The 17,407-nt window shown below is 43.0% G+C and overlaps 1 protein-coding gene across 1 annotated transcript; it reads left to right on the top strand.

The window, feature by feature from the left end:
- The first annotated feature begins 3,545 nt into the window (after positions 1-3,545).
- Positions 3,546-15,870, top strand: LOC308586775 (cytochrome P450 2J4-like). The gene is made up of 9 exons (XM_081193823.1): positions 3,546-3,855; positions 6,657-6,819; positions 7,716-7,865; positions 8,519-8,679; positions 9,199-9,375; positions 9,749-9,884; positions 12,594-12,781; positions 13,437-13,575; positions 15,396-15,870. The coding sequence occupies exons 1-9, from the start codon at positions 3,655-3,657 to the stop codon at positions 15,569-15,571; spliced, it is 1,491 nt and encodes a 496-aa protein (XP_081049949.1). The 5' UTR covers positions 3,546-3,654; the 3' UTR covers positions 15,572-15,870.
- The last annotated feature ends 1,537 nt before the right edge of the window (positions 15,871-17,407 follow it).

Here is a 17,407-nt window from a genome sequence, read left to right as displayed (position 1 = left end):
CAAGATGGCCTTGCAGGGTGGGGACCAGCCCCTATACCAGGTGCAGCCCAGGGCCCCACGGGCTCACCTTCTGGTTCCATGAGTTTGGGAGGCAAGAGCTGGGCTTTGGGAAGGAGGCATGAAGCTCTGACAGAGTCCTCGAGTCCTCCCGCCTCCTTCCCAAAGCCTAGTTAGTGCTTTCCCAGTTTTGGGAGTGTGAGCTGCAAGATGGATGTGAAGAGCTGCTCTCCATGTGTGCTAGCAGTGCCCCCAGTTTGGGGGGCTCTAGAGCCCTGCCAGAGCCATTGGGCAAGTGCTGGAGGGGGTTCCAAATTTTGGACTTGCACAGGGTGCTGTAGCACACGTCTTCCTGTGCAGCTCCAATCCGTCCTGTTCAGGAAGAGCTCAGGAAGAACTTCCTGAGCTCTTCTTGGGGGTCCTGGCTGTAAGCTAGCACAAGCCATGGCTGTGTTGAGGTTGTGGTTTGCTTGCAGGAATGAGTGTGGTCACAACTTATGATAAAATTCTAACGGAATGTACTGCATATGCTTAAAAAAATTAGAATATTTTGCAAGGCATGTTCTGCAATGAAGTGGTAAACAGTTGACTTGAATCAACAGCTACATGAATGAATGTGCACCTCCCTTGGCATGGAACCAGTTTCAGTTGTTCTGAACTGTTGGCCTTGATCCCAACACAGTGTTTCAGTGTGCTTATAAATATAGAAGAGGGCACGCAGTAGGTGGTGGTGGTTGTGCTGTCTCTGCAGGTTGGGTCCAAAACAGTGGTTTCCTGAGAGCTCTTGGGGTCCCTGGCTGTAAGCTAGCACCAGCCATCGCTATGGTGAGGTTGTGGTTTGCTTTCAGGAATGAGTGTGGTCACAACTCACGATAAAATTCTAATGGAATGCCCTGCTAATAATAATAATAATGATAAATTGTTTTGTTTTATTTTATTTAATCCCCGCCCTTCCTGGTTTAAAAACCGGGCTCAGGCTGGCTAACAGCAAATATAAAACACTGATTAAAAACAGCATAAAATACAACATAAAATGCAGCATTAATGTCAATAAAGTTCAAGAATTCAGGGGTCATTTTTTGGGTGGTGGGGGGGGGGGAGGGAACCCAGTAAGTAGACATCAAATGATCACCAGGGCTAACTAGCCAAGTTGGTCCTACTAGGGCCAGCAAGGAGACAGGGAAGAATTTAAATGTGGGGTCCCAGAAAGGGTTTATTCATAGAAGAGGAAAGGGGGAAAGGGAATAGATGATCAGGCTAATTCAAATTGAAGGCCAAGCAGAATAACTCTATCTTACAGGCCCTGCGGAGGGAGATCAAGTCCTGCAGGGCCCTAGTGTTGTGGGACAGAGCATTCCACCAGGTTGGAGCCGTCACTGAAAAAGCCCTGGCCCTGGTGGAGAATAGTCTGGCTTCCGTAGGGCCCGGGACCTTTAAGCTATTATTATTCATGGACCTTAGGGTCCTCTGCGGGGCATACCAGGAGAGGCGGCCCTGTAAATATGAGGGTCCTAGGCCGCATAGGGCTTAGAATATTTTGCAAGGCACGTTCTGCATTGAAGTGGTAGAAAGTTAACTTGGATCAACAGCTGCATGAATGGACATGCACCTCCTTTGGCACATAACCAGTTTCTGTTGTTCTGAACTGTTGGCCTCAATCCCAACACAGAGTTTAAATGTGCTTATAAATACAGTAAGATCAATGGGCTTTAAGATGGATTGTGGTTCCTGAATTTCCCATAGGTTATATTACTTTCCAGATTAGTTGTTGCCATGATTTTAAAAAGTTGTGCATCTTGGGTAATGGCCAAGGATGATGGGAGTTGCAATTAAAAATAATTATTGAAGGCTGCTTCAGCCCATATTGCTGACATTCCCAGAGGCCTGAGCTGACATACAATGACCTCCTGCAGCAGCAGTCCAGGCTGCCTCAGCTTGCAGACACTGGTTCTGCAATGCATTCACCTGCAATGCATTCAAAAGTATGGGCAGGTCCCCCAGGCACACAGAGGCAGTAGCAATTAAGTACAGCAGTTAAGCGATTATTGCAGTTCAGTACAGTTGTACCTTGACTCCTGAATGCCTTGAGAGTCAAACGTTCCAGCCTTCGAACGATCAAAAACTGAGTGTTCCAGTTTTCGAACTTTTTTTGGAAGCTGAGTGTCTGGTGCGGCTTCCGCTATAGTTTCTGGTGTGCCTGCGCCTTGTTTTCCAAATGTTTTGGAAATTGAATGGACTTCTGGAATGGATTCTGTTGGACTTCCAAGGTACAGCTGTAGTTGGAATTCTACCCCCTCTCTAGCTGATGGTGATGAGTATTAAGATTCTTCTATTTGACACGGGGAACGAAGGCTGAAAGCTAATGGCTTGGCATGATGGGGTAGCACTACCCTGACCTCCCAAGAGCAGAGTTGCTGCTGCTTACTGCAAGGGACAGTAAACTCTCCCCATCCCTGATTATGGGATGTGCTGGTTGGCACTACTCAGAGCTGGAGTCCAAAAACATCTGGAGAACCACTGGTTCCCCATCCCTGATTTCATCTCTTTGTGGCCAAGGCAAAATCTGTACCAGATATCGCTGTCGCCTACATAATTAAGACCCAATATGCTTCTTTCCCCTATATAATGGACTATTACCACTCTAGAAAATGGAGTAGGCTATTAGGCAGTCCTCATATGGATCTGCTGCTTACAATCTTCCTCAAATGATAATCCAGCCTAAGACTGTTTCTAATCTATGCAATATTGAACAGAAGGCAAGCAAGATGATTCCTCTGACTCTTTACCAAGAGGACAGAGTTGCCGAACCTGTTCTGATCTGAAATATCAAAGCGCTAGTATCGATTTGCACTTACAGATAATTCTTCTACAAATGTCAGCTAAAATACTAATCTTTACTCTTCAAAACAAGTAAAATTTAACCTGATGGGTCTGAGCAGCCAGAGGCAAGATGAGTCCTTCATATTTTTTCCCCTTCTTTTTTTTTGGTAACACCTATCCTATATGAGATGAGATGATCAATCAAGACACACTCCCCAGACCCTCAGAATCTTTTTTTTTTTTTTTTGGTAACACCTAGGATCCACTCTTCTGTATGAGATGAGACAATTGATCGGGGGTTTCACTAGATGACCCTTGGGTCCCTTCCAACTCTAAGATTCTATGATTCTCTAAGATTCTATGAACCAACCCAGACCCACAGAAATGCCTAGAGTAACTGCATTGGTTAGAGACTTTAATATGCATCATAAACGTGTTTTAAATTGTGGTTCCAACTTTAAGGTGCTATTATGCTTTTCCCCAAGAAATGACAGACTAACTGCTATTGTTGTTGCTTATGGTATTTTAAGTAAAGTTTATTTCCTGTGGAAAAAGTAATAGAATATATTCTTTTTTAATAAAAGTGAAAACAAGAAGGAAATGTTCTGATTGAGAAAGCTACCTTCCCTCTCCTGTCTAAGAAGAGTTACTCATTAGGCCATCTCGCTTCTATCTCTTTGTGGGTGTGATGTACAACAATGTACGGATTGCATACTCCTGTTTCTCAGAGGAGCCCTAGCCTAGAGGAGAGGTGTGACTGCTCTCCTGGGATCAGATTTCTGTTCTCCCAACAGAAAACAGTCTGCTCTGACAAAGGAAGGCTTGAAAGGTTCCAAGATGCTGCTCCAGTTGCTCTCTGTCCTCTGGGAGGCCTTGTCCCTGCAAATCGTTCTGGGGTTTCTGGCAACATTTCTACTTCTTGCTGATTACAAGAAAAGGATTCGTCCAAGGGATTTCCCCCCAGGGCCCAGGCCTCTTCCCTTGCTGGGTAATATACCACATTTTGGAGCAAAGAACCCTCATTTGGCAGCACGGAAGGTAAGAATGAAGGAATGAACCAGATGATGAGAAAGCAGGTGACGTTGCAGTGGAAAGGAGCGTAGAAACCTCACTGGAAGATGAGGCTTACAGTAGATGCCCTAGTCTAGCATCCTGATTCCAAGAGTAGACAGCCAGAGGTCTCTGAGAAGCCCACAGCTGGGGCATGAAGGCAAATGCATCTCCTGTGGTTTGTTCCATCCAGATGTGTATGGCCTCTGAATCTGGGGGATCTATTTTGCCTAACAGTCATTGGTAACAAACCTGTGTCCACACCTGCCATAAAAGGTAGGATGGTTGTTTGCATGCATGATTCCATTTTGTTAGCAGGTTATTTCCACCACTTCTGCCTTTTACCTCTAGCTCTGGGCAGGAAAGAAAAAGTCCAGAGCTATGAGCCACATATTTGCATGAGTAAGGTAATGAGCTCTGTCCAGTTCCTTGGTCCAGAGGTCAGTTTGTTTTCCTTGTATTTGACCCTTAGGCTCAAGTAGATCATACAATGCCAAGCAGCTTCTCAGGTGCAGTGTGCAAGTTCAGGTGGGCTATGGGTCAGGGTGTCTCTTACCCTTGCTCACAAACTCAATCCCAAACTTCAGGTCTCAATTAAGGAACATAATTAAGGAAGACAAAATGGACAGATACTTCTAAGGAAAGCAAATATTAAGAAGCTTGCTATGGTTAATGTTAGCAGTGAATTCACAGAGGTGTGTTTGTCCTGTATTAGAAAGTGGGATTTTAGTGTTGCAACTCCAGTTCTCGAGAATCAGTTACCAACTGAAATCCAACAGCAACCCAACATGTATTTAGATTCCTACAAGATAATTTTGTTTAGATTGTAAGCCAGTAATTATGTGATGAAATTGTTGTTTTATTTTTGAATTTGTATAGACGGTTTTAATGTTACGGGAGCTTGTGTTTGTGTGTCCTGTTCTGTTTTTGTCTCTTGCACTGTTTTGATAGATTAGCAGAAACCACGAGTGATGCCTTGAAATCAGAATAATAGCATCCTTAAGCTTTCTTGTCCTGTTGCTTTATCTTCAGACCATGTATTTCCAGGGCCGCTAATGCGCTTGCCAGAATTTGTGGATTGCAGCCTCCATCATCCCCTACCGCTGCCCATCTTCACTGGGTTTCATGAGAGTTGTGGTCCAAAACACATTGGCTGACAGAGGGGTATAGTGTTGCTACCTGTCCTGTGTAATGCAAGATCATCCTGTATTTCAATGTAAAATGTGACGTCCTCAATACTGGACACAATGTGTCCTGTATTTGCTGCACTCCCTCTCCCTGCCATGTTAGGGATCCTCTCCAAATGCTCACCCACACTTCTACGGGGAAGGCATTGCCAGCTGGGCTGGAGAAAAACGTCTTTCGCTTCTTCCCTTTCCTTTTTTCTCCTTGATCCCTCTCTTCATTCCACCCCTGAGGAGGAGCAAGGCTTTCATGTAGCTGCTTCCAGTTCCCAGCCTAGGATCACTGAGCCCTATCTCCTAGAGAGCAACAGGTTCCAAGGCTCTAGGAACAAGTAGTTTTCTGTCAGTGTAGCCCAGAAACACCAGTTCTGAACATAGTTATCTGCATGATATTTGAAAGAGGAGGGTGGGGGAGAGGCAGCTCCCCAGAAGGCTTGTCCTTCGCCCCACCACCTAATATTCCCTCTCTTTCAGAAATTTAACATGTGGAACAAAGCTCATAACCTCATCACCTCATGTTTGTTTGTTTATTGCCCAGGCCTGCATCTGTTGCTGTGCAGTACTGCATATATGTGAAAAGTCATGTATTTAAGATCTGGGAAGGAAAGCACAGACAGATTTACAAATTTGTGTGTATGTGTGTGTGTTCATGTGACAAATTCCAGAGGGGCCATAGTGTTCGGCTGCAGTAGATTGTAATGAGTTGCTTTGAAGTCATTTCAGTACTAGGTGAAAAAACAACAACCCTCAATTCCTCCCTCATCCTCTCCTGTATTTTGCGAGAACAAAGGTAGTACCTCTAGAGGGCTACAGGGGGTACATATGTACAGGACTCCAAGCCAGCAGGGACCCCAAGCTGTCTTTTTGAAATAAATCAGACATTTCTAAAGGAAGTTATAAACAAAACAGTTGAAGCTTCTTGTTGCTGCTGCTGCTGGATGGATGGATGGATGGAGGAGACTTGAGTACGTAAAGTGTTCTGCCTTTATAGAATAAAACACAACTGACTGGCTTGAAAAGGTTTTGCTCAGAATTAACTCCCTTGCAAAAAGAGGGGAGGAATTTTGTGGTGCCCCACTCAGTTCTCTATGTCCCATGTACTTTAGGATAAGGATTGTATTTCTGTTTGCATGTTCTGTTGTACATTATCCTACCCTCTCCCTTTTATCTTTGCAACATTAGAGCATGATCCTGAGAAAGCAAAGGTTGCAGATTTGATCCCCATATGGAACAGCTGCATATACTTGCATTGCAGAGGGTTGGAATAGATGATCCGCAGGGTCACCTCCAACTCTACATTTCTTTGGTTCTATGATCTCTGTGTGGTAGGCTAGGCTAAATTAATATATGTGCAGAAGCAGTAGCTCTTGTCAATAGATTGCAGGCAGAGAATGGAAGGAGTCTGTCCATGCACAGTGAACTGGGCCCAGGAAACACTTTTGACATCTCTGCTGCCCCGATGTACGTATTTGATTGCAACCAAGTTTGCTTGTTCCATACAGTATTGGCATTCTATAAACACCATACAGGTAAATTAATATAGAATGTCAATATAGATTATATAGAGATATTTTATCTTCTCTTGCATTCTTCCTCTCCTTCCAGCTGGCAGAAAAATATGGCAATGTCTTCAGCATTCAGGTTGGGAAAATATGGATCGTGATTGTGAATGGATTGCATCTGGTGAAGGAAGCTCTTGTCCATCAGGGTGAAAACTTCATAGATCGTCCAGTTGATCCTCTTTCCAAGGAAATCAGTAGGTCATTGGGTGAGTTACTTTAAATTAAACAGCCAATTGTTTAAATTTATTTATTTATTTCTAGCTCAGAAATATGCTTCTGTATCATCATTTGGTATAATCTCATCATTTCCTGGTGAAAGCTCCTATCTAATCAAAAAGGCAAAAATAAATAGAGAGAAAAACAGAATTATCATTAAATAATCAAGGCCATATAAACAGGTACCATTAATCCAGAAAAGGAATGCCAGAGTGGCCTAAAGGGCTTCAGTGTAGAAGGGACATTTGTAAAAAAAAAATATTGACTGCTTTACTTGTTCCTATACATTTACTTAATTTTGTGTATTTCTAAACATATACTGCCTATCTATCGGAGTTCCCAAAAACGTTCAAAGGACAGCATAAAGTTAGTACAGGGAGCCAGCAACATTATGTGGGGTGGGGTGGGGGTAGAATAAATAAGTAAATTTGCCATTTCCACTTATCATTTATTCTTCCTTCCTCCACCTACACACCCAGTGGGCTTTCCTTGCTTACCAGGCTTGGGGGAGGTATCAGGGGGGCCCAAGGAAGCACTTGGGGCTCCTTCCTACAGCCCAGTAGGTAGCCCCCCACTTTGTGGGGTGGTGTTGGCTCTTGGGATTCCTAGAATTTGCCTTTGCACACAGACCCCCAGAACCAAACTCCCACATAAGTGGTGGGCCAACTGTATTCCAAAACGCAACCCAAACAGTAAAAAACAAAAACAAACCAACCCACAGACAATAATCAAACAGCAGCAGCAGAACTAATGGCAATCAAAGAAAATCAACCAGCCAGGCAACACAAACAGGCAAGCAGAATAACCTAAAGCAAATAGCCCATGTTATAATTAAATGTTAAATGTTCTTACTTGCGATATGCACTTGTTATTTCTTCCCATCTAGGAGTGGTCTCCTCTAATGGTCTCAACTGGAAACAACAGAGAAAATTTGCCATATCAATGCTCAGAAACTTTGGTTTGGGTAAAAGGACTTTAGAAGAACGAATACAGGAAGAGAGCCAATACCTAACGGAAGCTATTGAAGCTGAGAAAGGTGCAAAACAGTCAAAAAAGCCTATTTCCTATGAAAGGTTAAAAAATACATTGGTCATGGTATGAAGCTTTCAAGTGCTGCTTTGTGCAAATGCAACTCTGCTTTAGATGGGCATCAATGTAAAACTCAGCCCAGGCGTCTCAGCCCATTGTGGGTCTTATTTCTCCCATAGCCACAAGCCTTGGATTCAAACAGAAATCAAACACTGTGCTCTGAAACTCTCCAGCTTGCTCTTTTACTTCTAGGTCACATCCCTGCAAAGTCTACCCCAGACTCTCTCACTGCAGTCTGACGGAGGGGCCTTTCCCCCAAGTGATCATCTCATGAGGCAGCTAGCCTGCCTTATGTTTTAATGCTTGCTGCCTCCAGGGATTCAAGGGGGCTAGCACCCATAACCTCAAAACAACATAGATATAAAATCTCACAGAACAATGTGCTAGAAAGCTTATACCTATAGCTGTGCAGTTTTCCTTAGCATGTTCCCCTAAGTATAAAATTCTTCCACTGTGCCACCTAGACATCCTCTAGCTGAAGAACATCTGCTGTGCCCCCCATACTCTGTCCAGACACACCAACTTCCACCACCTTCTGTTTTTGTTACATGGAAGCCATAAGCAGTCTTATTCCTTCTCCATTTCTCTCTCTCTCTCCAGGGCAGCCATTTGACCCTAAACTTCAGATTAATAATGCTGTTTCAAATATCATTTGTTCTGTCACTTTTGGGGACCGCTTTGATTACCATGACAGTAATTTCCAGACGTTATTGCTCTTCCTTGATGAGATAATGTATCTTCAGGGATGTATGTGGACTCAGGTAGGTCTTCTGGTCCCAGGCACACTCCCACATTTTTGTTGACTGTTCATTGATTTGCTTTTGGCCCTCATGTTTCTTTATCTTCTTATTTCTTTTTTCCCTTTCTGCATTGCACACCATCCCATATTCCCTTGACATCTTGTCTTGTCTTCACATCATCTATTAAAATACCAAAGGTAGGGCCTGTTTATAAACTGGATTTAAGATCCAGAGCATGTCTTGCAATGAACACAGTGATGCAATCCCAAAGGGCAAACACGGCTTAATTCCACACTCCCCTCTTACCAATTTGAATCTGTGAAAGGCCCCCCATGCAGATAGGCATCACCAAATGAGAAAACTACATTGGCACCATTTTCCTGATATCATCAGTCAAGGTGCATGCATTTTTCAAACAGGTAGCCATCTTCATGGGAATCCATTGAATGGATTGCTACCTCCTTTGATAGTAGCATGATCTGCAACTGTTATGAGAGGGCTTTCCCCGAACAAATCTGATGTTAGTATTTGTTTCCTCAGCTGTACAATGCATTTCCCGCTCTCATGAAGCACTTGCCAGGGCCCCATCAGACTGTTATTAAAAACTGGGGACAACTGAAATCCTTTGTGAGAGAAATCATTGAAAAACATGAGGAAGACCGGAACCCATCTGCACCCAAAGATTTCATAGATGCCTATCTAAATCAAATGGCCACGGTAAGAAACAAAAAGTATAGTTTGTGTAGTAGCAGTAATAGAAAGCAGAGACAAAATCTAAAGGACCAGAACTTACCCTGTATTTTCCATTGGCTCTGTATGAAAGCAGCCAAAGAGGTGAGGGTGCATGTGTGTACAAGTGCATATACATGAATATGAAATAATGTATATCCAGTGGTGACCCATCACCACTTGTCCAGTGCCTGAAATCCACCAGATTCACAGGGCTGTTGACTTGGCAGTGCTAGATCCAGGACACTTGTCAGGAATAGAGCTCATGAATCTCATTGCTATCACTTGATATATAGGACTGAAACTGGGATGGTGTTTTTAATGACAGATGAACCCTTTGGTGCATTTTCTTTGTTTTAAGGTGGATGCTGCTTCCAGTTTTCATAAAGACAACCTGCTACAATCAACACTGGATCTCTTTCTTACTGGAACAGAAACATCTTCTACAACCCTGCGCTGGGCCTTGCTTTACATGGCCATTTTCCCGGAAATTCAAGGTAGAGCCATCATTTGCTTACTTGTCTTTGATTACTTTGGGTTTGGAGTAAATCTACTGCAATTAAGCAATGCAACCTATAGGCTATTAAGTTCAATTTGTTTTTCATGAGTATGACTAACATTGAATAGCACCAGTGCTTTGTTTCTAGGGAAAAAAAGGTGCCAGTATGCACCATGAAGTTGTTACAATAAGTGCCACACTTTTAACATATCCGTTAAAAAGTTGCTGGTGGTTCGTACCATTGAGTACCCCCAGGAAACAAAAGCTGAATTCTACCGTTCCCTTTTTTGGATGAGCTCTCAATGCCATGTTGGTATGTTACTATGCCAGATACACAGATATAGGATGGGAGATATCTGGCTTGACAGCAGAACATGTGAAAAGGATCTGGGGGTCTTAGCATGAATCAACAGTGTGATGCAGTAGCAGCAAAAGAAAAAGAAAAAGAAACCCTCATGCAATTCTAGGTTGCATCAACAGCAGTATAAGATCAAGTGAAGTAATAGAACCACTGTGTTCTGCCTTGGTCAGACCCCAACTGGACTACTGATTTCAGTTCTGGGCACCAAAGTTTGAGAAGGCTATTGATATGCTGGAATGTGTGTAGAGGTGGGTGACACAGATGATCAAGTGTCTGGAACCAAGCCATCTGAGGAACGGTTGAGGGAGTTGGGTATGGGAGGACATATGATAGCCATCTTCTAATCTCTGAAGGACTGTTATGCGGAAGATGGAGCAAGTTTGTTTTCTGTTACTGCAGAGGGTAAGACCTGAACTAATGGATTCAAATATTAGGAGGAGCTTTCAGACAGTGGAATGGACCACCTCAGAAGGTGGTGGACTCTCTTGGATGACCATCTACCAAGGATTCTTTAGCTGTGATTCTTGTATTGTAGGGGTTGGAATACATGACCCTGGAGTCCCTTCCAATTCTACAATTCTATGATTCCATGAATCCTTGCCACTAGTCTAAGCTATAGGTTCAATAGTAACTACAATAAGGTAATTTCATAGCAAAATGTAGAAATGTTTTTGTTCTCTTAGGGATTCAAAATTAGAATGGGAGCTAGGTTGTATGAATGATGTTCTGTGGTCTGCCTCAGGATATTTTCTGGGGTGATTCAAAAATGCAATAGGTCTAGTCGTATTAATATGTTATTATGTAAACTGATTAATTAATTTTGTTGAATCAACTCAAGCAAATACAAAAAGGAGATACATAGGGTGGAATTCAACTTCAAATTATGATTCCATTTCCTCATCGCCAGTGTGGAATAATGGGTAGACATAGCAGACGACACAGCAATTTCTCCAAAGCAGCTCTTTATTTGTAAGCTGGAACAGAACTGAGCAGCAAACAGCTCACCCGGCCTGCTTTTACAGGCAGCCGGCTGTCAACATTGTAGCAACAACAACCCAGGGTTTCCTGCCTAAAGTAACTGACATGGACCTGAGTAAAAACTATATACAGTGGTACCTCGGGTTACATACGCTTCAGGTTAAGGTTACAGACTCTGCTAGCCCAGAAATAGTACCTCAGGTTAAGAACTTTGCTTCAGGATGAGAACAGAAATTGTGCAGTGATGGTGCGGCAGCAGCGGGAGGCCCCATTAGCTAAAGTGGTGCTTCAGGTTAAGAACAGTTTCAGGTTAAGTATGGACCTCCGGAACGAATTAAGTACTTAACCTAAGGTACCACTGTACACCATACTCCTAGTGGCCAGGGTGAGAACTTCAGTACATAACACCATTACTGTCTCCTCCCACTGTGTGGTGCTCTGGGGTGTGTGTGTGTGTGGTTCCTGAACTACTAAAGATTAGGGGAAGTGGGAGGAGGGGGGGATCCCATTGTGCTGGCATCTGCTGGCACAAACAGCTTAGTATACTTACTGTAAATGTGTGATAGTATTTGATAATCAAATGCAAGAAATTCAAATGCGAACCATAGCATCCCTTACAAAAATGTCCTCAAGCTTTGTTTCCTGCATCATAATGTGATTTATGCCACACTGAAGCCAGTTAATATCATAGGTGTCCTTCACAACACTTCGTTTAGCAAGTAGTTGACCATAAAATGTACCTCTTTCAACATGACTTCTAAATGGAGATTGTTAACTCAGTTGCTAGCTGTTTTGCATTTGATCTGAATTGATTATATGTATGAGCTGATGTTCTTTTAACTGTTATATCATATGCATATATAATTAATAATATGTAACTGTTTTTATATATATTACTGCTTTATATACCTTAACTGTTTTTAATGTGTGATGTTTTGCTGTGGTTTTATAATTTGCTGGAAGCTGCCCAGAGTGGCTAGGGCAACCCAGTCAGATGGGCAGCATTTAAATAAATCTTCTATTATTTTTATTTTATTTTATTTTATTTGGGCAGGATTCGCTGAAGGAGTCCTGTCAGCAGAAGCTGTGAGCATGGACTTTCACTTGTGCAAAAAGGCTTTCCTCCACTCCTCTCCCTGTACTTCTCTCTCACGCACCCTGAAATTGGTTCAAGGAGGTTGTGAGAGGTCACAGAACAGTGTGGAAGGGGAAGAGAGGGGAGGGGACTGTCTATCTGGCAAGCTGCAATAAACGGTGCAGTAGAAACAATTCTATTTAGGCAGTAGATGGACCGTTCCAACTAGAAATCTTCAGCTCTCAGTTTTTGTCTGTTCTTCTTGTATTGAAGCTAATCTTCTTCATTTGCAGCCAGAGTCCAAGCGGAAATAGATTCTGTGATTGGCCAGTCTCGCCAGCCAGCGATAGGTGACAAGGACAGCATGCCCTATACCAATGCGGTTGTTCATGAAGTTCAAAGGATGAGCAGCATTGTGCCTTTGAATGTGCCCCGGATAACAACTAAGGACACAACACTGGCTGGGTTTCATGTGCCCAAAGTAAATGTTAAGAACATAAAGCTGCTCTTGTTTGTTTTTGCTCTTCCACTAAAGAGCACAAGCTTTTAATGTTTGATGTTTTATCGTGTTTTTAATATTCTGCTGGGAGCTGCCCAAATTGGCTAGGGAGACCCAGCCAGATGGGCAGGCTATAAGTATTTATTTTATTTTATTTTATTTTATTTTATTTTTTTATTTTTATTAGGCCAACATGGTGCCATCCAGATGTTGTTGGTCTCCAACTGCCATCAGTTCCTGCCAGCATGACCAACAGGCAGGGATGATGAGGCTGTATCCCCAAACATCTGGAGGCCACCATGTTGGTAACCTCTGGTCTAAATACAGAATTGTACCAGTCTCAGTTTGAATGGGTAGCTAGTCTGTCAGAAATTAGCCAGTATCTGGTGTTGTTAACCTTGAATTTTAGTAGTTCAGCAGGCTTTGAATGTCTTTTAAAATCTATATTGGAACTGTGATTTTGTGGGACTTCTTTGGATGAATTACTTAATAATGAAAAGTAAATATTGCATTCAGAACATTTCCTTTCTCTGTCAGGAGATATACCGTAGGTTTAGTACTGCTGTAATTTCAAAGAGAATACTTGAAAGTGCCTTGTCATTTTTATCTACTTTCTTCTCTGCTTCTCCTTTGGCAGGGAACCATATTGCTCACCAATTTGACCTCTGTGTTGTCTGACAAGGATGAGTGGGAAACACCCAATGAGTTTAATCCTGGCCATTTCCTAGAGGATGGTCAGTTCCGGAAAAGGGAAGCATTCCTGCCATTCTCTGCAGGTAACAAAAGTTGAGGAGCTGCTCACCAGAGTTGCAACAGGGCCTATATGACGGCGACTTACTTACTGAGAGCTGGGTATATTACTAACTGTATTGTGCATTTAAGGGTCACCAACTTTTCTGGACCAGTGAGTACATTTGGCATTTAAGAAAGTGCCATGGGCACCAATCACAAAATGGCTGCGCTTTGGGGCTGTGGTGCAACACAAAAATAGTTTTGACATGACTCCCCACTCCCACCCCAGCAAAGTGTGGATTTTTGAGGGGGTGTTTACTGAGATCTTTAATGAGTGCCATAGGTGGCTCAGACAGTCCTTGAGGGCTAGGGTGTATTGTTTACAGCAGCGGTCAGCAAGGTTTATCTTGCCTGGGCCAGAACGGTCCTGCAGAGATACCTCCGTGGGCTGGGGCATGGAGCACCTGCGATTTTCGGTGTCTGCATCTGTGCAGGTGCAATTTTCGGCATCTGTTCATGGTGCCGCGGAAGCGAGTCCCTGCGCAGTTCTGCTCTGGTTTAGTGCAGTGTGCGAGCGGGCAGCTCAGTTCAGGGGCGGCTCGTGGGCCGGTCAAACAACCTCTGCGAGCCACATCCGGCCCATGGGCCTTAGGTTGCTGACCCCTGGTTTACAGGGTTTCCCCTCAGGGAACATGAGAAACATTGTGTGTGCAAGCTTCCCTCTCCATGTTCACACAGTTGTTTTCTTCTCTGCACCCTGCTTCTCACCATGCAGCTCAGAAAGTAAGCCACTTGTGGGGGAAAGGGATCTGTTTTCCTGTGGGTGAATTGCTTTTGCCCTACCGTCCTCATCCTTTCAGCTTGCTGTCCTTCCCTCCTTCCAGCTCCTAGCATTGCTCTCCCCCCCCCCTTAACCTTACTCTCCGTCTCCTCTCCCAGCACCTCATGTTGCCCTCACTGTGTTGTGTTGTGTTGTGTTGTATTGTGTTGTGTGTGTGTGTGTGACATTATGTCTACGTTGTGGTCTGGCCCTTCCCACTGCTTGGTCCCTCCAACAACTTGATTGATTGATTGATTGATTGATTGATTGATTGACTGACTTATTTTTTATTGCCTGTTCTAAGCTGAATGTTTTCAGTTAGTCTAATGTGGCCCTTTCTCCAAAAAACAAAAGCACAAATTTCCATCCTGAGTTCCTAAAAATTGATGCAATTTCCTGAAACATTTGTAAGATCTTTTTTTTTGGGGGGGGGGGGTCAAAGTGAATGCAGAGTTTTGGGTTAAGCCAGTTAACTGGATGTTAACTGAATGATAGTTGGTTTTTATGATGTTTTCTATAATCAAGCAGTATATAAATTTTATGAAATAAATAAATAAAATAAATAAATCTCCGCATCTTTGAAATGTGAGAGGGAAGCTGTAAGGTTAGGGATGAACAGATCTGCCAACTTTGGTTTCCTTCATTTTTCCAATCTTAAATTCAGTTCTCCATATTTCAGCAGCAATCTGCAATAGAAAAGAAAACCCATTTAAGTGCATGTTTTTCTTATTGACACATTTTTAAAGCTCACTGTGACTAATTTACACAATTTTGTAAACAATTCCTCTAATATAATGAATCTTTGTGTGTTCTTTTCTCTAATATATGAATTTTTTTTACACTTTCCCTTTATAAGTCTTTTTGTACACATGGGTTGGTTGGAGACTGCAGTGTAAATATCAAAGAATGGCTGTTTTGTGTGTGTGTATATGCATGCCTGTATTCATATTTAGGGAGATTGCTATGAAGATGTACGGTAAACTCTACTAACATAGTCTCTCTCTCTCTCTCTCTCCCCCCCCCCCGTCTCTCCCTCCCTTTTAGGAAAGCGAGCTTGTCTTGGAGAGCAGTTGGCCAGGACTGAGCTTTTTCTTTTCTTCACTGCCCTACTTCAGAAGTTCACTTTCCAGCCTCCAAAAGGTGTGACATTAAGCCTTGGCCATCGGTCAGGTCTTACGTTATCCCCCCGGCCGTACCGGATATGCGCAATCTCTCGCTGAGGGGACTCATTTTATGGCACTGCTCATTAAAAGAAGATGGTGAAGAATTTGGCCAGCACTGCCTCCTTAGTTTCTGTCCTTAGGGGGACAGCTCAATAGTCATAGCTCTAGTAATGCATGCCCGTTGTATTTAGAAGGCCTCAGGTTCAATCTACATGACTGGTGTGTGGTTCTTCTCATAAATGATCTCAAGTATGTGACTTTTAAAATTGTCCTGGGGGCACAGCTAGGGCAATGTCTTATAAACCAGCAAAGCCTTGTACCTGAACCACTTCAACATTCAAATGCCAGATCAATAATTTACTATTGAGAAAGGTTGCAGATGTCTGGTAAATTGTAGACTTTGATACTCAAGCTGTTGGTTCAAACAGTTAATTTAATGAAAAAGGCTTACTAAAAAAGTTTTTGTAAGTTGGCAGTGCAGAAGCACTGTGTACTAGGGCCAATCTGTGTACTTGGCAATCTAGCAAGTTAATGTTTATTAGAGACATCAGTGCTTATGACATAGGTGCATAGAGTGATTTTAAAAGGATTGCTAGCCTGGATCCTTGGAGTGTGCTTATTTATAACCCATCTTTTAAATGGTAGTCTGCCTTTGTAGGATAATTTCTTTATTCCAATTTCTATTCCCTTCTCTCAGGACTTCTCTTCACTAGTGATAAAAAGTTCTAAATTGTGTAATACTTGATTTGGTAATAAAGCCTTGAACTTTCATTTTTGGGCTGGTTGATTACCCTGGTTGTTCTCCTTGCATTCCCCTTTGGCAAAGAAAAGATCCCATGTGGTGTGTCTGAGGCCTCATCAACCTTGGCAATACACTGCAAGATTGTTGTTTAAAGTTTCCATTCCAGTTCTACCCCAAACTGAGTCTGTGACAATAGGCAGTATCTGCACTATATACATATACAGCAGTATCATACAGTTTTATATAGTCATAGAATCCTGTTAAGGGCATGGAGAGTTGTGAGGAAACCCTTGTAGGACTACATCTAAGATATATGGGGTGGGATTCTGCTTGCACAAGAGGGCTCCCCCCACTCTCCTCCAGGGGAACCCCCCTAAAAACTTGGCTCATGTGAGAGTATGGGGTGAGGGAGTGGGAATCTATTTGTCTGGCAATCTGAAATACTTGCCCTGCTGGAGCTTTTGCACATTGTTGAATTCCTCCCCTAATATAGAAGTAGCCCTAGAGGGAAGCAGCGAGAAGACACTCTGAAAGGTCAGTGACTAATTTGTAGAACTAGAGACCTTCCTTTCAAGGGTGACTTAAAGCCTTCTTTTCCTAAAAAGAACCTGAGTTGTGTCCATGTTGTGGTCAAGACAGTGGTGGACTTTGGGGTCTCAAATTTCAAGAGCAGCCTGTGCAATGCCAAAAATGGTCTCTCCCCCCCACTTATCTCACTCCATTCTAAATCACAGTTGCAGCATCCCTGCCACTCTCCCCTAAATCTACATCTGCTCAGGGCCAGCTTGAGAGCTTCTCTCTCTCTTTACCGTCAGCTTGTTCACTTCTGCATCTTCTTTTCCGGAAGGTGGAGTAAGATGGAAGGATATGAAGTGGACTAGGACCTGGACAACAAGGATTCAACTCCTCACTCAGCCATGAAGCACACTGGGTGACCTTGGGCCGGTCACTATCACTTGACTTAACTGACCTCACAGGCTGCTTGTGATGATAAAATGAGGAAGAGGAGAACCATTAATGCCACCATAGGTGGAATATAATCGTAATAATTTAAAAGTAAATATAAAATAAAGAAATATAATATCTCCAGCCATCCCACCCCATCCCACATCAGATTTTGGATTGTAGGAGTGGGGGGGTTGTGTTTGTAG

Source organism: Podarcis bocagei (assembly GCF_964188305.1).
Source record: "Podarcis bocagei genome assembly, chromosome: 5".
NCBI classification, from domain to species: domain Eukaryota; kingdom Metazoa; phylum Chordata; class Lepidosauria; order Squamata; family Lacertidae; genus Podarcis; species Podarcis bocagei.
Note: the sequence above shows the minus strand (reverse complement) of the source record. Positions and strands in the feature narration are given on the sequence as shown.